This window comes from Neovison vison, chromosome 14 (genome assembly GCF_020171115.1).
Source record: "Neovison vison isolate M4711 chromosome 14, ASM_NN_V1, whole genome shotgun sequence".
Taxonomy (NCBI): domain Eukaryota; kingdom Metazoa; phylum Chordata; class Mammalia; order Carnivora; family Mustelidae; genus Neogale; species Neogale vison.
In genome coordinates, this window is record NC_058104.1 from 4,975,730 (window position 1) to 4,995,216 (window position 19,487).

General features: G+C 45.6%; 1 protein-coding gene across 1 annotated transcript in view; it reads left to right on the top strand.

Annotated features, from left to right (window-relative positions):
* The window catches only part of SDK1 (sidekick cell adhesion molecule 1), a 510,043-nt gene that overhangs the window by 350,243 nt on the left and 140,313 nt on the right, over positions 1–19,487 (top strand). Inside the window, exons 17-18 of the mRNA XM_044233031.1 lie at positions 12,275–12,390; positions 14,128–14,320. Of these exons, the coding sequence (XP_044088966.1) occupies positions 12,275–12,390; positions 14,128–14,320 (309 nt within the window). The remainder of the gene's footprint in view (positions 1–12,274; positions 12,391–14,127; positions 14,321–19,487) is intronic.

Sequence of the window (19,487 nt, forward strand, 5' to 3'; positions counted from 1 at the left end):
CAATGGGACAGATCAAAATCGTGCACCAGAGAGAGGATTCCACCAAAGAACACCAAAGACACGTGGCTGGAACGTAGTCGAGAAGAAACACCAGACATAGATGGGGCCCAGATTACACAGTAGATTAGTCTGGAGTAGATTAGTCTGGAATACCCCAAAATGCCCAGGCCGTGAAAGTCGAGGAAGAATTGAGCAACTGCTCCAGCTTGAAGACTGAAGAGAGGTGAATTGAAAGCAGCGTGGAATCTGGCTGAACTCCTTACCGGAGAGGCAGGAGAAATTGTGGGTTAGAGGCAGTCCTGACTTTCTGGGTTCTGCGGCTCCCTGTGGTCAGGTGGTGAATGTCCTTTTTCTAGGAATTATACGCCATGGGTTTTTGGGGGTGAGGGGCGTACCTTGGTAGCTCACCATCAAACAGTTATGAAAAGAAGTCTTCATATAATTTCAGATTCTTTGTAAGTTTCACATATTTCAAAATGAGAATTATCTGTCTCATCTTAAACTACTGCTAATTCCTTTTCACTTTCTACCCGAAACTGGAGAACTTCTAATGCCACTAACTGGCAAGACCGTCTACCCCCGACCTATGGGAACTTACTCCAATGAGACACATGTCAACAAATGGGAAGATGGGAAGGCCCATCCAGGAGACTGTCCAGCGCAGCCCTGGAGGTTCCATGAGAACCAGACCTACCAAAATGTCCATCACCACGGTCGTAGCGGAACAAAGCCTGGCTCATAAACCATCACACAGCTGTCAGGAAGGAACTCGGGCATTCCTAGGACAGCCCCTGGGGAAAAAAGGGAACACAAATAGAAATCAGGTTTCTCATCAACTTCAAGCCCATGTATCTATTTGATCTGTTTATGAAACTAAATTAAGTTTAAAACATTTAGAAAAGAAATTCTAGGGGCACCTGCATGGCTCAGTCAGTTAGGCATCTCCCTTCAGCTCAGGTCATGATCTCGGGGTCCTGGGATCGAGTCCGAATTTGGGCTCCCTGCTCAACGGGGAGTCTGCTTCTCCCTGTCACTGTCCCTCTTTGCTTTCCCTCTCTTGCTCTCGCTCTCGCAAATAAATAAATAAAATCTTTTTAAAAAAAAAAACTTCTAAAAAAATGAAAGGCAATTTTTAAAAAAAATTAGTATAAGTGTATTTCAAATTGGTGGCATAACCAAATAGAAAGCGATTACTTCAAGTCTCTTTAAACCGTGATCATTTGACAGTGTGTCCCTAGCAGGATATAATCCAAGCATAAAAACAAAAACTGGAGGGGAAAAAAAGGCTAAAATTGGGAACTGAGATTTTTGCCAGAGTCGAAACTCAGAATTTGAATTAATAGTATGATGACTTTATCTGAAAAAAACAAAAAGAATTTTTTAAAAAGGTCTAGAAACTGGAACCAACCCAGGAGCACTGAGCTTCCAAGGAACCACAAAAATAAACAAGCTTTCTTGGGTAAGTCAATGGATGATTCCAGGTCAGGTCTCTGGCAGGTAATACGTAAGAGAAGCCTGCGAGATCTTGACCTCTGAAAAAGCAAAGAAACCATTGAATGCCAGTGAGGGCTTGTCTGAAAGACTCATGCCCACCTAGAGAGGCTCCCACTAGTTAAAGTTGGGAACCTGTGAAAATCAACGCTAGTAATAATTGCAATAAAGTGGAAAGCTTCAAATACATTTCAGCCCATGGATTCATAACAGTATTGTTTTTAAGCCTCATTGGTCACCTTTGGATAATGTAACAGAAACTATTATATGCTGAATTTATGTAAACCTTCCCAATCATAACTCTCAAGATCTATAGTGAGATACTTGACCTTGATTGATGAACGTCATGTCTTTAGTGTCTGGTTTTGTTCTTGAGATGGCCCTGTTCAGACCGCGTGCAGGCTTTTAACCTCTTCAAGTACGTGGAAGTTACCACTGACAAGAAAGTACTTGTACAAGTAGCTGATCACATGCTTGAAGATTATTTACTACCCCTTCCGCAGTTAGGAGAAACCTCTTCCTTGCTGTTAACCGGAATGCAGATAATTCAGCCTCCTTAAATGGCACTTTACGGGTATAATGTTCCCCTAGGTTAACAGCTTTTCCTTTTATTTCCTTGACAGACATAATGTTGAATGTTTTTTTGTGATGAGGTGAATGGATTGAATTCTGGGCAAATGTTTTTCATAGCAAGTATTTCAAAATAATGGGTGTTTCTATGAATCTACACAGGTGTTGTTGTCAGTCTTAATATTTTGCCTTCAGAGTTCAAACAGTGACTCCTTAGAATTATAAAATCCATCCTTTTACCACGAGTGCACAGTTAACTCCATAGCCAAGCTGAGTTTCTGCTTTGACCCTCTTTGGGTCAGGATGCTTCCATGAGGTCTTGGCAGTTCTCTATCCACAGTTCTCTGTCCACTCGGGTGCTCAGAAATATCAGTTAGGGGGCGCCTGGGTGGCTCAGTGGGTTAAGCCGCTGCCTTCAGCTCAGGTCATGATCTCAGGGTCCTGGGATCGAGTCCCGCATCAGGCTCTCTGCTCGGCAGGGGCCTGCTTCCCTTCCCCTCTCTCTGCCTGCCTCTCTGCCTACTGTGATCTCTCTCTGTCAAATAAATAAATAAAATCTTTAAAAAAAAAAAAAGAAGAAATATCAGTTAGTGGGGCACCTGGGTGGCTCCATCGGTTAAGCGTCTGCCTTTGGTTCAGGTCGTGATCCCAGGGTCCTGGGATTGAGCCCCGCATCCCAGGTCCCTGCTCAGCAGCAAGTCTGCTTCTCCCTCTCCCTCTGCCCCTACCCCCGAACACTTGGGTGCTCTCTCTCGCTCACTCTGCTTGCTCTCAAATAGATAAATAATATTTTAAAAAAGAATGTCAGTTAACTCAGCCACTGTTAGTACCAATAACTCCTGCTTCCACAAATCTTCATCGTGACACCCAGTCTCCAAAACCGATAACAAAAGTGAACAATACAGGTCACACATCCTTGGGAAGGTCTGCTTTCCAACAGTCCATAGGCTTCCATCTGAACTTGAAATAGGAAACGGGGGAGGGGAGACACCTGGGCAGCTCAGTCCATTAAGCAACCAACTCTTGATTTCGGCCCAGGTCATGATCTCAGCGTCCTGGGATCAAGCCCCAGATCCAGCTCTGTGCTCAGCAGGAGAGTCTGCTTATGGATTCTCTCCCTCTCCTCCTCCCCCTCCCCCTCCTCTCTCTCTAAAATAAATAAATCTTTAAAAAAAAAAGAAAGAAAGAAAGAAATAGGAAACAAAATTCCCATTTTGGGGTGATGCTATCAGAAGACCAACAGCTGGCACGTCAGGTGGCCCAGAGACACACTTAGTCCAGATGATTATTTTCTGAAAATTCTGCATCACGGGCGGACAAATACTGGTAGTTCTAACCTCACCTGACATGTAGCATTATCTTCAGTCCCTCAAAAGAAATCCTTTGTCAAAAGGGATGCCTTTCTTTTTTTTTTTTTTTTTTTTGTCTTTCACAAAACAGCAACCAAAAAAAAAGGTCTTGGATATTACTAGATTTACCATTCCGATAGCATCATTTAATGAGGAGTCTGAGGCCACAGGCCACCTCTTACTGAGAAGAACTTCTCTGTGAATAAAACAATGGACTTCTTGTATCTGAGGCTTTTCGGATTGAATGTGGCAGTAAAATCTTTATACCGTGCTGTTGGCTTTGGTATGCAAAACTTATAACTATGTCCTTTGACGCCTTGTTTATTCCCAACGTTCATTTAGGGTTTGGCCATTTCATCCTTCCTAGCGTGTCTGGAGTGGTGTCTGCTGCGGTGCCCCCATTCCGATCAGTTGCTCTGGGGGGCCTGCCTGCCCTCCCCCAGCGCTGAAACACGGCCTGGACTCACTGCTGTGCCCCCCCCCGCCAAGAATGGCCCGTTGCCTCCCCCAGGGCTCCCTGCCCTGCCACAGGCCAGTCTGTGGCTAACGGCGCTACTGGGGGCGTGGGAAAACCCAGTCCCTCAGACTCAAGTGAGGACACCTAGAAGGCCTCAGCTGAGGCCTTGCCAGCCGGCCTCTCGAAGAGCATCTTCTCCTGAGCTCTCCTGACCTCCCCACTTCCTTCTGAGGGCATCTCTAGAACCCCCATAGAGCTGATCCAGGAAATGCTTCACGAGCAGAAGGCTCGGTCTAACACAGGTGTGCATTTTTACAACATACGGAACATTCTCAGCATTTCTTTTGAGAGTGAATCAGAGCATCATGCTTCAATAACCTTCCCACTAAGTTTATCCCTGCATCGTCTGACGTGTCGTCCACTCAGCTCCCCACCACATTCCTCAGAAGGGGTTCCTGTCCTGTCTCCCGTGCCCACCGGCCCCAGGTGTGTCGCCGACAGTTTCCGCGCCGGTCCGACAACGTGGAGGATCCCACAGCGGCGAGAGGAGTGTTGGCCTTAGCTCTCAGGAGCCGGTCATTGTAGCCGGCCTCTTGTCCTCAACCTGATACGGTTGTAACCAAACTCGTAAATACCCCTCCTTCCTATTTTGTAGCTACAGCCAATTTCCCACTTCTAGTCTTTTCTGGATAGGATCAGGGCTGGCGTGATCTGCCTGGGATCCTCGCTCACTTCATCCCCTTCCTTTGCCATCAAAGACTGACTTCAGGCTGAAGAAGATGATCTGAACACACAGACTTCAGTCTCAGATCATCGCCTTGACATTCCCCGGGTAGAAAATTCTTTTACTCTCTGACGTGGTGTACCTGATGACTCCTTTTATTTTTGAGTTTTTTTGAGAGAGAGAAAGTGAGCACAAGCGGCAGGGTTGGAGGAGGCAGGGAGCAGAAGGAGAGGGAGAAGCAGACTCCCCGCTGAGCAGAGAGCCTGATGCGGGACTTGATCCTAGGACCCCGGGATCATGACCTGAGTCAAAGGCAGACATTTAACCAACTGAGCCACCCAGCCATTCCCAGTGGCTCCCTTTAATCAGAACGTTGTTCATTATGTCTCTATAAATACAAAATAGTATTAATAATATAGACATAAATAATTTTAATAAGTATCTATATATTTAAATATAAAGTACCTACAGTGGACTGTGGGCCTCAATGACATCAGAAATCAACTTTTCAAAAAGTTTGTTTGCATGCATTTTTTTAAGTTAACATATAAGGTATTATTTGCCCCAGGGGTACAGGTCTGTGAATCATCAGGCTTACACATTTCACAGCACTCACCATAGCACATACCCTCCCCCATGTCCATCACCCATACACCCTCTCCCTACTCCCCCACCCCCACAGCCACCCTCAGTTTGTTTCATGAGATTAAGAGGGTCCTGTGGTCTGTCTCCCTCCCCATCCCATCTTGTTTCATTTTTTTCCCTCCTTACCTACCACAATCCCCTGACCTGCCTCTTAAATTCCTCATATTAGAGATCATATGATAATTGTCTTTTCCTGATTGACTTATTTCGCTCAGCATAATACCTTCTAGTTCCATCCACGTCATTGCAAATAGCAAGATTTCATTTCCCTTGATGACTCCGTGGTATTCCATTGTATATATAGACCACACTTTCTTTATCCATTCATCTTTTGACGGACATCTAGGTTCTTTCCATAGTTTGGCTATTGTGGACACTGCTGCTATAAACATTCAGGTACACATGGCCCTTCAGATCCCTACATTTGTATCTTTAGAGTAAAAACCCAGAAGTGCGATTGCTGGGTCATAGCGTAGCTCTATTTTCAACTTTTTGAGGAACCTCCATTCTGTTTTCCAAATTGGCTGCACCAGCTTGCATTTCCACCAACAGTGCAGGAGGGTTCCCCTTTCTCCATGTCCTCGCCAACACCTGTCATTTCCCAACTTGTTATTTTTGGCCATTCTGACCAGTGTGAGGGGTGGTATCTCACTGTGGTTTTGATATGTGTTTCCCTGATGCCAAGTGATGTTGAGCACTTTCTCATGTGTCTGTTGGCCATTTGGATGTCGTCTTTGCCAAAATGTCTGTTCATGTCTTCTATCCAATTCTTGGTTGGGTTATTTGTTCTTTGGGTGCTACATGTATTCTTAAGAAGTTTTGCAGATGAATATTTGGAGTGAAAAAAATCCAAAAAAAAGGGAAGCATCCACTAGGCAATATTGACACGTTCATTTCTATTTGATTAAAGACCTGAAATTTTGAAAAATTCATGACCTATAAATATTAATTATGTACTCTCTGATCCCAAATATTTCAAAAAGTCAATTATTTGAAGCTGTAAAATTCTGTCATCCTCTTTAATGAGTTGATTTATTTAGGTAGCTTATTATTTTAAAACATTTTTATATTTCTGAAACCCAGGATTCATGTTGAAATCTATCAAGAATCAGATCTTGCTGAATTTACATGACTAGCCAGGAAGAAGGGAAGGGAAGGGAAGGAGGAAGAAGGAAATTTTTAAAAAATCCTTCCTATCTTTCCAGGGAACACCTAACACCAGGAAATAACCGTAATTGCACACACCCTCTATGTATGACTGGGTGAAAATGAACATGGAAGTGAACTTGAGAAGATGGGCTGATGGGGATGTCAGGGAGGGTGCTGTGCACTTTGCTGCCCTGGGGCCTCCCTACAGATGCTCGTGGAAAGTCGGTAACACGGACTGGATTCAGAAAGCGTCTAGCAAAGTCACGGCTCATTTTATGTTTTAAATTTTTATTTATTTATTTGAGAGAGAGACAGTGAGAGAGAGCATGAGAGGCGAGAAGGTCAGAGGGAGAAGCAGACTCCCCATGGAGCTGGGAGCCTGATGTGGGACTCGATCCGGGGACTCCGGGACCGTGACTGAGCCGAAGGCGGTTGCTTAACCAACTGAGCCACCCAGGCGTCCCTTGTGTTTTAAATAGACTTTATTTTTAGAGCAGGTTTTTTTTTTTTTTTTTTTACTGTATTTGCACAATAAAGTAAGTTGGAGAAAAGAAAATTTTTTTTAATTTATTTATTTTCAGAAAAACAGTATTCATTATTTTTTCACCACACCCAGTGCTCCATGCAATCCGTGCCCTCTCTAATACCCACCACCTGGTACCCCAACCTCCCACCCCCTTTTTAGAGCAGTTTTAAGCTCACAGCAAAACTGAGTGGAGGGTGCAAAGATTTCCCGTGTACCCCGTACCCCTCTCCACCACGGCTGCCTCCCCATCAGCTTCCCCCAGGATGCTGGGTGCATCTGTTATAGTCCAGGAACTCAGCTACACATCACTGGCACCCACAATCCGTAGTTCACATTGGGGTTCACTCTCAGTGTCGTACGCCCTGTGGCTTTTAACAGAAGGGTAATGACATGTGTCCGTGATGAAATCATACACAATAGTTTCCCCTAAAAAATCCTCTGGTGCTCCGCCTACTCCCCACCCCCGAAAACCATGGATGCACTACCTCCATAGTTTTGCTTTTTCCAGGATATCCTGTAGTTGGAATCACAAAGCATAGAGACTCTTTACTTTGGTTCCTCTCACTCATCAATACGTGATGCCTGGGTAAGGTTTCAAATGTAATTTAACAGTTGTAAATTTTCCAGTGGCTGTGAACAACGGCTGACGACAACAAAGAATTGACGGACATGAGCAACTCCGGTGCTGGTATAACCCAGTGGACAGGGCCTCCCTCCCGTTGGTGCCTCCTACGTGCCCATCCCAAGAAATCCCACCTCTGGCCATGGCTTTATCCCGGCCACAGTCTGGCCTGTAACGGATCAATTCCTGCTCCTAAAACTGCTCACGTGGTTTCTCTCTCCACGTGCCACAGCAGGAAGGTGCCCTTGGGTGCTGGGTGCTGGGTGCTTATGTGACAGAGCTCCTCGTCCTTGGCTGGGAGAATCAAGACAGGATTTAAGTTGTGTTGAATTTAAGACTGAGAGCATCCTAGGATCAGTGCAGGGGGAACCATCTAGGAAAAAAAAAAAAAAAGATTTAAAAAAAAATTTTTTTTTTTAAGCAAAGAAAACCACAAAAGAGCGTAACACCATCTGTCACTTTACCAGACCACTTCAAGGCCTGCAGTTAGGGACAAGGAAAGAACTGCACTTTAAATGCTAATTATCTGGGGAGAGAAATGTCCCTGGAGGCCTTATTCGGAGCAGTGGGAGGCGCCCCTCCCTGCTTCCCTGAGCTCTTCTGTGAAGACTGCAGAGAAGTCCCACCTGGGAGCGAGGCCCCTGCCTTTCCTTACAAGAGGAGGGTTCCACGGCCTGCAGTAATTAAGGCCATTCAGCTCTGTGGGGAACACTGCGGAGAAGGATTTCCTGGCTGCAGCTCTTTCTCTCCCTCTAGGGAATTTTTAATTCCATCATCCTTGTATTGGTGAGTCATTTCTGATGACAATAATTAGGGTGACAAGAAGCTGAAGGGTGGCTGGGACAACTGGTGATTTTTTTGGACAAAGCCCCAGGTGGGCGAGAGAAAGGAATCTCGGGCTCTAGAACCTGCTTCCCGGGACTTTGGGAAGGAACGCACATCCAGCCCCATGAACTTGGGTGCAGGGGTGCGGCCGGCAGAGCCCTGCTGGCCTCCTGACTTTCCATGACCCCGGGGAATGAGAAGGGAGGACAGAACTGCCTTCTTGACGGGGGGCAGCCCAGCTCCCCGGGGTTTGCTGAGATGTGGGCGGGCGAAGAGCCGCACTGACGAAACGTGAGGCTGAACAGGCCGACCCAGGCAAGCAGCAGCCCCTCCGCGTGCCCATTGTGGTGCCAGAAAGAAATGCAGAGCTGCTAGACGTCCCCTTAGAGCCCTAGGAGATCATCGCTCAATTTAATTTATGCAAAAATGCCAAGTTTTTTAAAACGTTAGATCAGCGTGGTGTTATCTAGGGAGTCTCGCGGCGTCGGATGGGAACGTTTTATGGAACACTAGAGTCAGTAACTGGGCCCACGAGACCCCAGAAGGAAGCCCGCAAAGAGCGTTGCATTCCTCGGCCCCCACGAGCACAGCATCTAAGAGAAGAAGCCAAACCCTTCGGAGTGTCCTCCCAGTTCCCCCCCGGGACTTCTCTTCCCTCTCCCTGAGACAGTTGGAGGTTTACGACAAGCAGCCTTCTCGTAGATGTCATGGTGCTGGGGGCCTGGAACCACAGTGGGCCTGGACGGGTGGCTCCTCAGTGCACTGGCAGCTGGGCTGGGCTGGGCTGGGCTGGCCTGGGGCGGGGGGGCCCGTGGATCCCTGTACAAGTCAGGGCCTCTGCAGGGAAAGCCGCAAGGCTGGGCTGCCCTGGGACTGCAGGGTGCTGTCAGGGTCCCGGCCTTCTTACGGGACTGCTCTGGGTGCTCCCAGAGAGGCTGGGCCTGAAGCGTAGACGCTTCAGGCTCAGTAGGGCCTGGGAGGTATTCTGCTGGTTGGAGGACCCGTGGAGCCTCTGCGCAAGGGGCCCAGACCCAGACATCACTTCTCGGGGGCAGAAAAACATCAAAGAGCTTGAAGCACTTTTTTAGAAGCCAGATTCCCAATGATATAATTTACAGAATACGAAACAAATTCCCCCTTTTTGGTGTACAGTTGGATACAGTTTGATAAACGCACGCCAGCCACAACCCCAACCGCAATGGATTTGGGCCATCTCTTTCACCCCCAAAATCCCCCCGCGCGGTCCCTCTGTGCTCCCAAGGCGTCATTTTTTTCAGTATGTATTTTTTTCTGTTCTTTTATTTGTAATCTCTTTGTGTCTCCACCTTTAAAGTGAGATCCTTTTAGACACCACACAGCTGGACCTTGCTTCTCATCTGATAGCCCGTCTTTTGTTGGTATGTGTACTGTTTACATGCTACGCGACTTGACAAATGAGGTTAAAATCTATCGTCTTGCCAGTTGTTTTCTATTTGATCCCTCTCCTGTTTTCTCCTTTTCCATTCCTTCTGCCTGCCTGCTTTGGGATTAATTAGATATTCCTATATTTACATTATTTTCCCCACTCTTGCCTTATCTTAGATCCCTTTTCCGGACTCTTTTAGTGATTGCTCTGGGGTTTACTATAGATCTCCTCATTGAATCCCAGTTAATCTTAAAGTTGGTCCCGTGTACGGCGGATGAGCCTGGTCGGTGCCTCTGGGGCTTCTCCCCATCTCTCAGGCGTTGGGACCCCTCGTCTCACTCGAACTCCTGCTGCAAGTCCCAGTGGAATGCTACCTTGGTTGCTTCAACAGTCAGCCATATTTGAGAGGGAGTCAAAAATAAGAAATATATTCTACCTACCATCATCTTAACCATTTCTGGAAATCACCCACTTCCCTGCATAGATCATCAGCCTCGGTGTCCATCTGCTAGCACAAGCCTCCGGTGTTTTTCACAGCACAGGTGTGCCGGGAATGAATTCTCTCCGCGTTCGTCTTCCTGAAAATGTCTTTTATGACGCTTTTCCAAGACAAGCAGCCTGGGACCATAGATTTTCCCGTCAGTACTTGAAACATATCACTCTACTGCTCCTGGCTCACTTGGCTTCCGATGAGAAGGCCCTGGTGATTCCCTCCTTTGCGTCTCCGCGGTATTGAACTTGTCTGGGCGTCCGCAGCCTACACACACACTCTGTCCTCCCCTGCCGGCCCCCACTGAGCCTCTAGCACTTTGTTAGGAATTTAAGCTGAGTTTTCCTTACCCAGCTATGCGGCGTCCCCCTGTCCTCTCTCCTGCTCCGTCCCAGGTGAGCTGGCACTCCCACGCTCTCTCCTCCAAGACGCCCATCTTTTCTCAACATTCACTGGCCCTGCTGACCTCGGCTCTCCTGTGGGCTCAAGAGAGGTTCAGGTTTTATAGTTATTAGTTCAGCTTCCTCTTGTCCTTGGATGTCATGTTCTTCCCAGCATTCTACATCCCAGGCACTAGGATCCCCTGGCTTTTTTTTTTTTTTTTTTTTATAATCTACAAAATGCGGAATGGGGAAATGGACCATTTGCTTGGCGACATGCAGAGGCAGGGGACGGAGGAATATCACAGCCGGAGTCCAGAGCAGATGAGAAGAGAGCATGACTTGAAGTGTACTCTTGAGGGGCTTGGGGGAATTTTTTTGCTTTTTTCACTTTTCACTTCTTTTATGCTTTTTTCACTTCTGCCTAACAAGATGGGAATAATGGAAGGCTTAGCCATCTTTAGCAGGACCATGCTCTGTCCCCATGTGCTCTGTGCCAGGAGACTCTGTGTCATCTTTATTTCTTTACCTGGAGCCCAAGGATCCGTTTGGCTTCTGTGTGTTATTTTTGAAACAAGGCCCTAGAGAACCAAGACCTTCTTTGGCAGAAAGTTGGATCACAGCCCATGGGATGGTCCCCTCTGAGGCCACAGAGGTCCTCGTCCTTCAACAGCTAGCCACATCACATCGTTGCCTTTTTCAAAATACTTTGGATTCCCCATGGTGTGTCGTGTACATTGTCAACCACTGTGTTTGGCACAAGGCAGTACCCAAGGCGACTTCCCACGCCCATTTGCCCCTATATGACCCTTGTCTAGCCTGTGCACTGTGTTCTCATGGTACAAGAGGGTTTCGTAACAGCAGGCCTTGCTCACTCCATCTTCCCAGTGGAGAAGGCCTTTCCTTCTTCAGACATCTGCCCTTTCTTCCAGACCTAGTCCAGGTGCCTCCTCATGGAAGCCTTCCGTGCTTTCCTGGGGCAGAGTCAGCTGCTCTGTCCTGGGGGTCCCCTGCCCCAGAGAGCTGTGTGCTTATTTCTGTTGCATGAGTATCTCCCTGAGATCGCGACGTCTGGAAGGCAAGCCGTTTGGCAAGTGTGTAACTGGTCAATAACAGAAAGACAAAATGGTGGTCCCTGTAACAGACAAAGAGAAATTTAGCTTCCAAATGAATGAACAATCCATAGGGGAGAGGGTGGTTTTTGTTTTTTGTTTTTTGTTTTTCCATATAAAGGATTAATGGACTTGAAACATAGTGGTACCTGCTGGGGGAGAGGGTCTCTCAATGAGACCTTGCCTAGATCTCAAACCCTGAGTAACTGAGAAATGAACCGGAGAAAGCTCTCCTTAGCTATTTATCTGGGGATCCCTGAGAAAGCCTCACCCGTGGAATGAGGTGATCCGGTCCACTTTTCCGCCGATGCCTTAAAGAATTCTCCCACAGAAAACGAGAAATAGCCCCAGTTCTTTTTCTTTGTAATGCCACTATTAGCTTCCAGAAACATTTATCACACTTCCCTGTTCTCAATGCTGTAATGGCCTGTGAATCATGAGTGGCAGCTAAGAGTTTCTTTCTCCTCTCTCCTCCCTACTGGGCCTCCTACTGTTTGTTTTGCCGTCTTCCACAACTGCCTTGGAACAGTGCCTACTGCGCCCCCACAGAATGTGCAGACAGAAGCTGTGAATTCCACAACCATCCAATTCCTCTGGAACCCTCCGCCTCAGCAGTTCATCAATGGCATCAACCAGGGATACAAGGTACACCATTCAGCCCTGGGTGGCCATCCTGGTCTGTCACAGTCTTGTGACCAATGAGAAGGCTGCCCACTTCTTATTTCATGGAGAACCCACCACATAAAATTACCAAGTGTGTTAGCTTTGGTGGTCGGTGGGGGTGTCACCATTTACCCAAGGTCTTCTCTGCTCTATGGGTTCAGAAACTCAAATTATTAGTTTTTAAGTGGGTGGTCCTACGTAACAGAGCAACTTCTTTTGAGAAAAACTATCCATTTTTAAATTAGCAGTGGAAAACCTATCTGGGTTGATTGGAACCAGTATTTGTGCAAACCACATCTTCCTGGAGAAGAGACCTCTCCCGGGAGCACCAACTTAGAACAAAGGGCGCTCGATACAAGGGAATGAGACTTCTAGAAAATGAAGATATTTACTCCCTCCCCATCTCAACATCAGAGAAAGTTCTGTTCAGTGAATTCAGGGCACCTACCTGGCCTGAATTAGAGCCACAAATTCCCTCTGTCCGACCTCCCTCTGCCCTTAGCTACCAGAATCTCTTACCTTCATAGATGTATTTGGATGCAGTTTCCAAAGGTGTAGTCCGTCTTGCCTTCTAGATCAGCTCCTGGTTGGACTTGGGATCCCATCCTGATTTTAGCTACAGCATAGTCACTAGTGGTCTTCCTTAACAGGTAAACTCAGGGAAGATCTTTGTGGAAAAAGGACTCCACATGTTCTGCTTGAAATCTTGGTAATTTCAGATTCAAAGAGTATTATTTCCTTAGACACATGGTTCAATTTTTTTTTCTCCCATTTGGATTCATCTTACAAAAACACTTTTTTGTTTTCACTAGAAAGGCAGAGGTAGCTAGGAATTTGCCCTGCCTTTTCTTTTCCTTTTCAATTCCCCAGAGGAATCTACACTCAGAAGCTTTGTCTGAAAGAAAATCATATTGATCAACCAAGATGATTTTGCCTCCTTGACTTTCCTGTCAAGTCTTATTGGCAAGACCAGAGCATTCATTCAATGGCTCAGTGTGGGTTTGATCTATACAAATATGTTTGTGTCCTGCAGCATGTCAACCTTCAAACCTAATTAACCCAGGAAATGTTTGGTGTCAAAGGAATTAAAAGTCATGCTCATACATAATGTTGCCCAAACGTTAAAATGACTTCCCTTGGAATGCGTACGTGTATTATATTTCTTTAAAATTGGACTCAACCTCCTAAAATTCTTTTCAGAAAACCAGTGTGATAGAAATCGTAAATAATTAAGATTCGTTTCTATTGAATCAGGGGCTTGTCTTTGAGGCAGAGTAGATGCCTACCCGGGGGGGGAAAAAAATCTGTGTTCATGTTTTGTTGATATTTGTGTTTATGTTTCTTTGTACTGATTAAGTCGAATAAAAATGGTGTTGTCTTTATTGCTTAGTGTTAAAAAAAGTTACACTCTGGAACATCTTTAAGTGAAGGTTTAAGGAGTGTCTATTATTCCAACATGGGTTAAAGTTAGATATTTTTTTTACGTACATGTATAAAATATATATATATGTACATATCTGTGTTCAGTTATCTGTGAGATATCTTTTCAACTCCAGATTTTTTAGTGGCATTATAAAATGTAGGCTTTATGGAGTTTCTTAGTCATGACTTTGCTTTCTTTGACAATACATTAATTACAAACTAAAAATCCTGATAACAGAATCGAGAGTGAAGATGTGCAGTTCAAAAGCATCTCTTTCTCCACGTGTCTCATCACAGCTCCTCGCGTGGCCAGCTGAGGTCCCTGAGGCCACCACTGTGGTCACCATTGCGCCAGATTTCCACGGAGTCCACCACGGGTATATAACGAACCTGAAGAAGTTCACGGCGTACTTCACCTCCGTTCTGTGTTTCACCACTCCGGGGGACGGGCCTCCGAGCACGCCTCAGCTCGTCTGGACTCATGAAGACAGTGAGTACAGCTCCACTGTGTTTCTTCTCAAAGGTCAGAATTCAGGCATCAGGGAGGTCCCCACCACCATCCTATCCCACGCCAGGCCGGGGCTGAGGGGATCATCAGGAACCTCCATGTCCTCAGAGAGTTTGTAGTCTGCGTGACTGAGGGAGATCAGTCAGTGGGAAGTATTGGTGGTGAGCGGCAGGAGGTGGTCCCTGGAACTGGAAGCCAGACTAGCCGAAAGAGCTCAGAGGGCCAGAGAAACAGTCTGGTCTGAGCCATGTGGTCCACCTGTGGTCTTGATGGACTTTTCTTCCCCCAGATTTCAACTTCCAGTCCCCTTCCCTTCTTTTTTTTTTTTTTGTTCCAGTATTTTTTTAATTTAAATTTAATTAGTTAACATACAATGTATTATTGGTTTCAGAGGTAGAGGTCTGTGATTCATCAATCTTATACAATACCCAGTGCACATTGTGTCACATGCGCTCCCCTCCTTAATGCCTGTCACAGCCCGTCCCCCCACCCCCCTCCTCTCCAGCAAACCTTAGTTTGTTTCATATGATCAAGACTCTCCTATGGTTTGTCTCCCTTGCTGATTTCATCTTGTTTTTTTTTTCTTCTCTTCCCCCATGATCCTCTGTTTTGTTTCTTAAATTCCACATACAAGTGAGAGCCTATGATAATTGTCTTTCTCTGATTGACTTAGTTAGCTTAGCATAATACCATCTAGTTCCATCCATGTCATTGCAAATGGCAAGATCTCAGTTTTTTGATGGCTGAGTAGCAGTTCATTGTGTGTGAGTGTGTGTGTGTGTGTGTGTGTGTGTGTACACACACACCAGCTCTTCTTTATCCATTCATTTGTCGATGGACATCTGGACTCTTCCATAGTTTGGCTATTATAGATATTGCTGCTATGAACACTGGGGAGCAGGTGCTCCTTCAGATCTCTCCATTTGTATCTTTGGGGTACATCCTTAGTAGTGCAATTGCTGGGTCATAGGATAGCTCTGTTTTCAACTTTTCAAGAAATCAGTCTGTTCAAGTTGTGAAAAAGTTCAGGTGTGTATGTTCAACATTCCCTTATTCCTGCCAGGTCTCTGTGGATAGGTTCTCTGCCAGTCGAATGTTTCTACTCTTGTAGGTTACAGACATCTCATTGTGAGCTGCTTTCAGATTTTCTCTTTGTCTCTGAAATTTGTAAGGCTCACTACTCTATGTCAAGGCATTGACCTATTTTTATTGATTTTGAAGGGGTTCTCTGTGCCTCCTGGACTTGAATGCCCATTTCCTTCCCCAGATTAGGAAAGTTCTCTGCTATAATTTGCTCCAATATATCATCTGCTCCCCTTTCCTCTTCTTCTAGGATCCTAATTATTCTAATATTGTTTCATCTTATGGTATCACTTATCTCTCAAATTCTCCTCTCCGGTTCAGTAGTTGTTTATCTCTCTTTCGCTCAGTTCCTTTGTTCTCCATCATTCGGTCTTCTATATCACTCATTCTCTCTTCTGCCTCGTCTCTCCTCGCAGTTAGAGCTTCCATTTTTTTATTGCACCTCATTAAGAACCTTTTGATTTTGACTTGACTAGATTTTAGTTCTTTTATTTCTCCAGAAATGGATTCTCTAGTCTTCTATGCTTTTTTCCAACCTACCTAGTATCTTTGTAATCATTATTGTAATCATTATTCTGAACTCTAACTCCAACATCTTACTTAATGTCCATACTGATTAGGTCCTTGGCAGTCGGTACTGCCTCTTGTTCATTTTTTTGAGGTGAGTTTTTCCATCTTGTAATTCCATCCAGAGAAAAATAGATAAACAAGAGAACAAATACTAAAATGGCAATAATGACCTCAGAAATGTACACTAAACAAATCAGAAGAGACCAGAAACCGAAAGAGAGAGAGAGGGACAGAGAGAGGAGAATATGATCAAACATGTGAACAGAACACAGCAATACACTGAGTCCTATGTGTATTTTGGGGTGTTTGTTAGAAAACTATACCCCAAAATTATAAATATAACTAAATACATAAAATAAAACTAAATACATTGAAAGGATACAATATAAGTATAAAAATGAAAATTAAAAGACAAAAAAGGAATATAAATAGACAGGTGAAGAGAACAGAACAATACACTATATCCTGAGTGTATTTTGGTCTCTTTGTTAGAAGAAATTACATCTCAAAATTATAAGGAAAGAAAAACTTAGATATATATAAAAATAAAATTAAATACAATGAAAGGGTAGAATGTAAGTATAAAAAATGAAAATTAAAAGTGATTTTTAAAAAAGAGTTGATAAAATAAGAAATTGGTTGAGAAAGGAAAGAGAAAAAAATAAAATTATCAGACTAAAAAAATCGTGGGGGAAAAACCATGACTTCTGTGTACTGTTTTCCCTTAGCACTGGAGTTTTATGGTTCTCCTTGACCGGTAAACTTGGTCTTGGCTGAATGTTCTTACTGGTCTCCTGGGGGAGGGCCCTATTGCACTGACTCTCAGGTGTCTTTGTCTCTTATGAATGGCATCACTGTTGCTGGGGACCAGGCTAAGTAGCTCCGGTTTGTATTATGTGGCTTTTGTTTCCTGAAGCCTTTCCATGCCATTCTTGAGGATGAGAATGTACTGGCAGCCTCCCAGTCTCCAGCCCTGGAACCAACAGCTCGGGGCCCCACTCCTCAGTGAGACATCAGGGAAAAGCAGTCAGTCCCCCCCCCCCATGGTCTCTGGATGCACTCCATGCTCACCTCGCCTGTGACTGAACATGTTTATCTCAGGCACATGACCATGCTTTGAGTCTCCACAACCTGCAGACTCCTGTGGCGCCCACCCACACTTCTCCTCCCCAGGAACAGGGACGGGGGGTCTTGCTGCGGTCCTGCCGCTTACTGGGCCCCTGCTCAGAGTGTAGTCACCCAACTGTGCCACAGCTCCAGTATGAGGCAACCCCAAGTTAAGAACCCCACTCCTGGGCTCACTGACTGCAGGTGGCTTCCCCGCTCTGATGCCTGGGAGCTCTGCCACAGTCAGGCACCCCAGCGTTCCTGGGACCCCAGGGATCCTGAGACTACACTGTCCTACCTAGGATTCTGCCCCACTTTGCTGCCTGAGTGCCTTTCAGGCTGGGCCATCTCTCACCAGAGCAGACTTCTAAAAGTTCTGATTTTGTGCTCTCCTGCTCTATCACTTTCTGGTGCCAGTTGATGGAGGCTCCCTCCCACCATGGCTTGTCTTCTGATCTATCACCTTGGATTCACTTCTCCGCACCTCCTACCTTACAGAGTCGCTCTTCTATTTGTAGAACTGCAACTGTTCTTTCTTCCATCTCTGCTTGTGTTCACAGGTGTTCAGAGTGATTTGATAGCTTTCTAGCTGGATTCCTGGGACCAGACAAAACTAAGGCCTCCTACTCCTCCACAATCTTGCCAGATCCCCTTACCTTCTTCTCGAATGCCCTGTCAGGCTTCCCAGCTACACCTTCCCTGACATTCCCTGGGGCATCTCAACCCAGCAGCCCCTCTGAGCACCTTCACTTGGCACTGACCTATCTGCTCACTTCAGACCAGCTCCTTCTCTGTCCTCGGGCCAGCTGACACCTGTAGAAAACATCATCTAGTGAAGCTCTCTGAGAAAATGACCACAGATGTGTGCCAAGACTTGAATATGGGAAGGCTCATTGCAGTTATTTGTAATTGGGAAAAAGAAGAAAGAAAAACATGCAAGTGTTCCAGAGGGGTGTAGTTTAAAAAATTATGGAATGACAGTATACTAAATATTTTGTCGTTATTAAAAAGTTTTTTGAAGAAATGGTCATAATCTACTGTTAGGTGAAAAAAATAATATGCAAAACTATAGGCGATCCAAATTTTTTAAAAACACACTTGTATGACACACAGTTGTTAGCTCTACGTGGTGTGATCATGCATGTTTCTACATTCTTGTTTGGATTTTGCCATATATTCTTGCTTCTACAGTGGGTATGTACTCTCTTTATCTCTTTATATTGTAACTAATATATGTTTAAGAAAAAGTCACTGGGGGTTGCCACTCGTCTGTCCTCCAGCTTCTTCCTGTCCCAGCCATGGGGCTCTGGGTGTGGCTGGCATCATGGCCCAGCGTTTCCCTGCTCCCTGAGGCCTCGGCTTCACTGTACTTACAGAGGCAGCATTTACAGAGGTCAAGGCCATCTGAGATAGCTTCCTCCCCATCTGCTCCTATCTCAGGGTCCCTCTGCTTTCACCCCAGTTCCTCTCTATCAGAGGATGAAGACTGACTAGTTGTCAGCCCACAAATATGCCCAGATCTTCCCTCATCCGAAAGTGGCAACTCCGTACTCACCCCGCCCCACCAAGCTCCTGGTGAACTCACTTCCTTCTCTGAGAAGCTATTTCTTAGACCCCTAACCTCTTGCACCCCCGATGAACCCCAGCAGCCACTCTCACCCCAGCCCTGGACTCTGACCTCCTTAACGAGCATTCAGTTTTGTCAGCTTCTGTCACTGCATTGAGGGACACAGTCTTGTGATTTTTCTTTTCAGCAAGTTGTCGGTACAGTGGATTGATTTGCAAACACTGAAGTGGCCTTGCACACTCGGAGGAAATCCCACTCGGTCCTAGTGTGTAATTATTGCTCATGTCGTTGGCTTTAGTTTGCTAATACTTTGTGGGTGATGTTTTGCATTTGGGTTTCATGGGAGATACTGGTCTGCAGTTTTATTTTCCTGGACTTTCTGTCTGTCCGGGGTAGTGTCAGGGTAGCGCTGGCCTCCTAAAGTAGGTTTGGAAGTGTTCCCCTTCTCCTACCTATCTTTCTTTCTTTCTTTCTGAAAGATTTATTTATTTAGTTGAGAGAGTGCATACGTAGAAAGAGGGGTAGAGGGAGAGGGAGAATCCCAAGCAGACTCCCCACTGGGCACAGAGAGAGCTCAACGCAGGGCTCAGTCTCAGAACCCTGACATCACGACCTGAGCTGAAACCAAGAGTCGGATGCTTAACCAACAAAGCCACCCAGGTGCTCCAGCCCCTGTTTGGCTTTCTAGAAGACATTGTGTAAAATTAGTGTCAATCGTCTTTAAGATTTTAGTGGCATTTTCCAATGAAAATCTCTGGGCCTGGCTATTTCTTTTGGGGGAGTGTTTTAATTATAAATTCAGTGTCTCCAGTGGTTATTGTA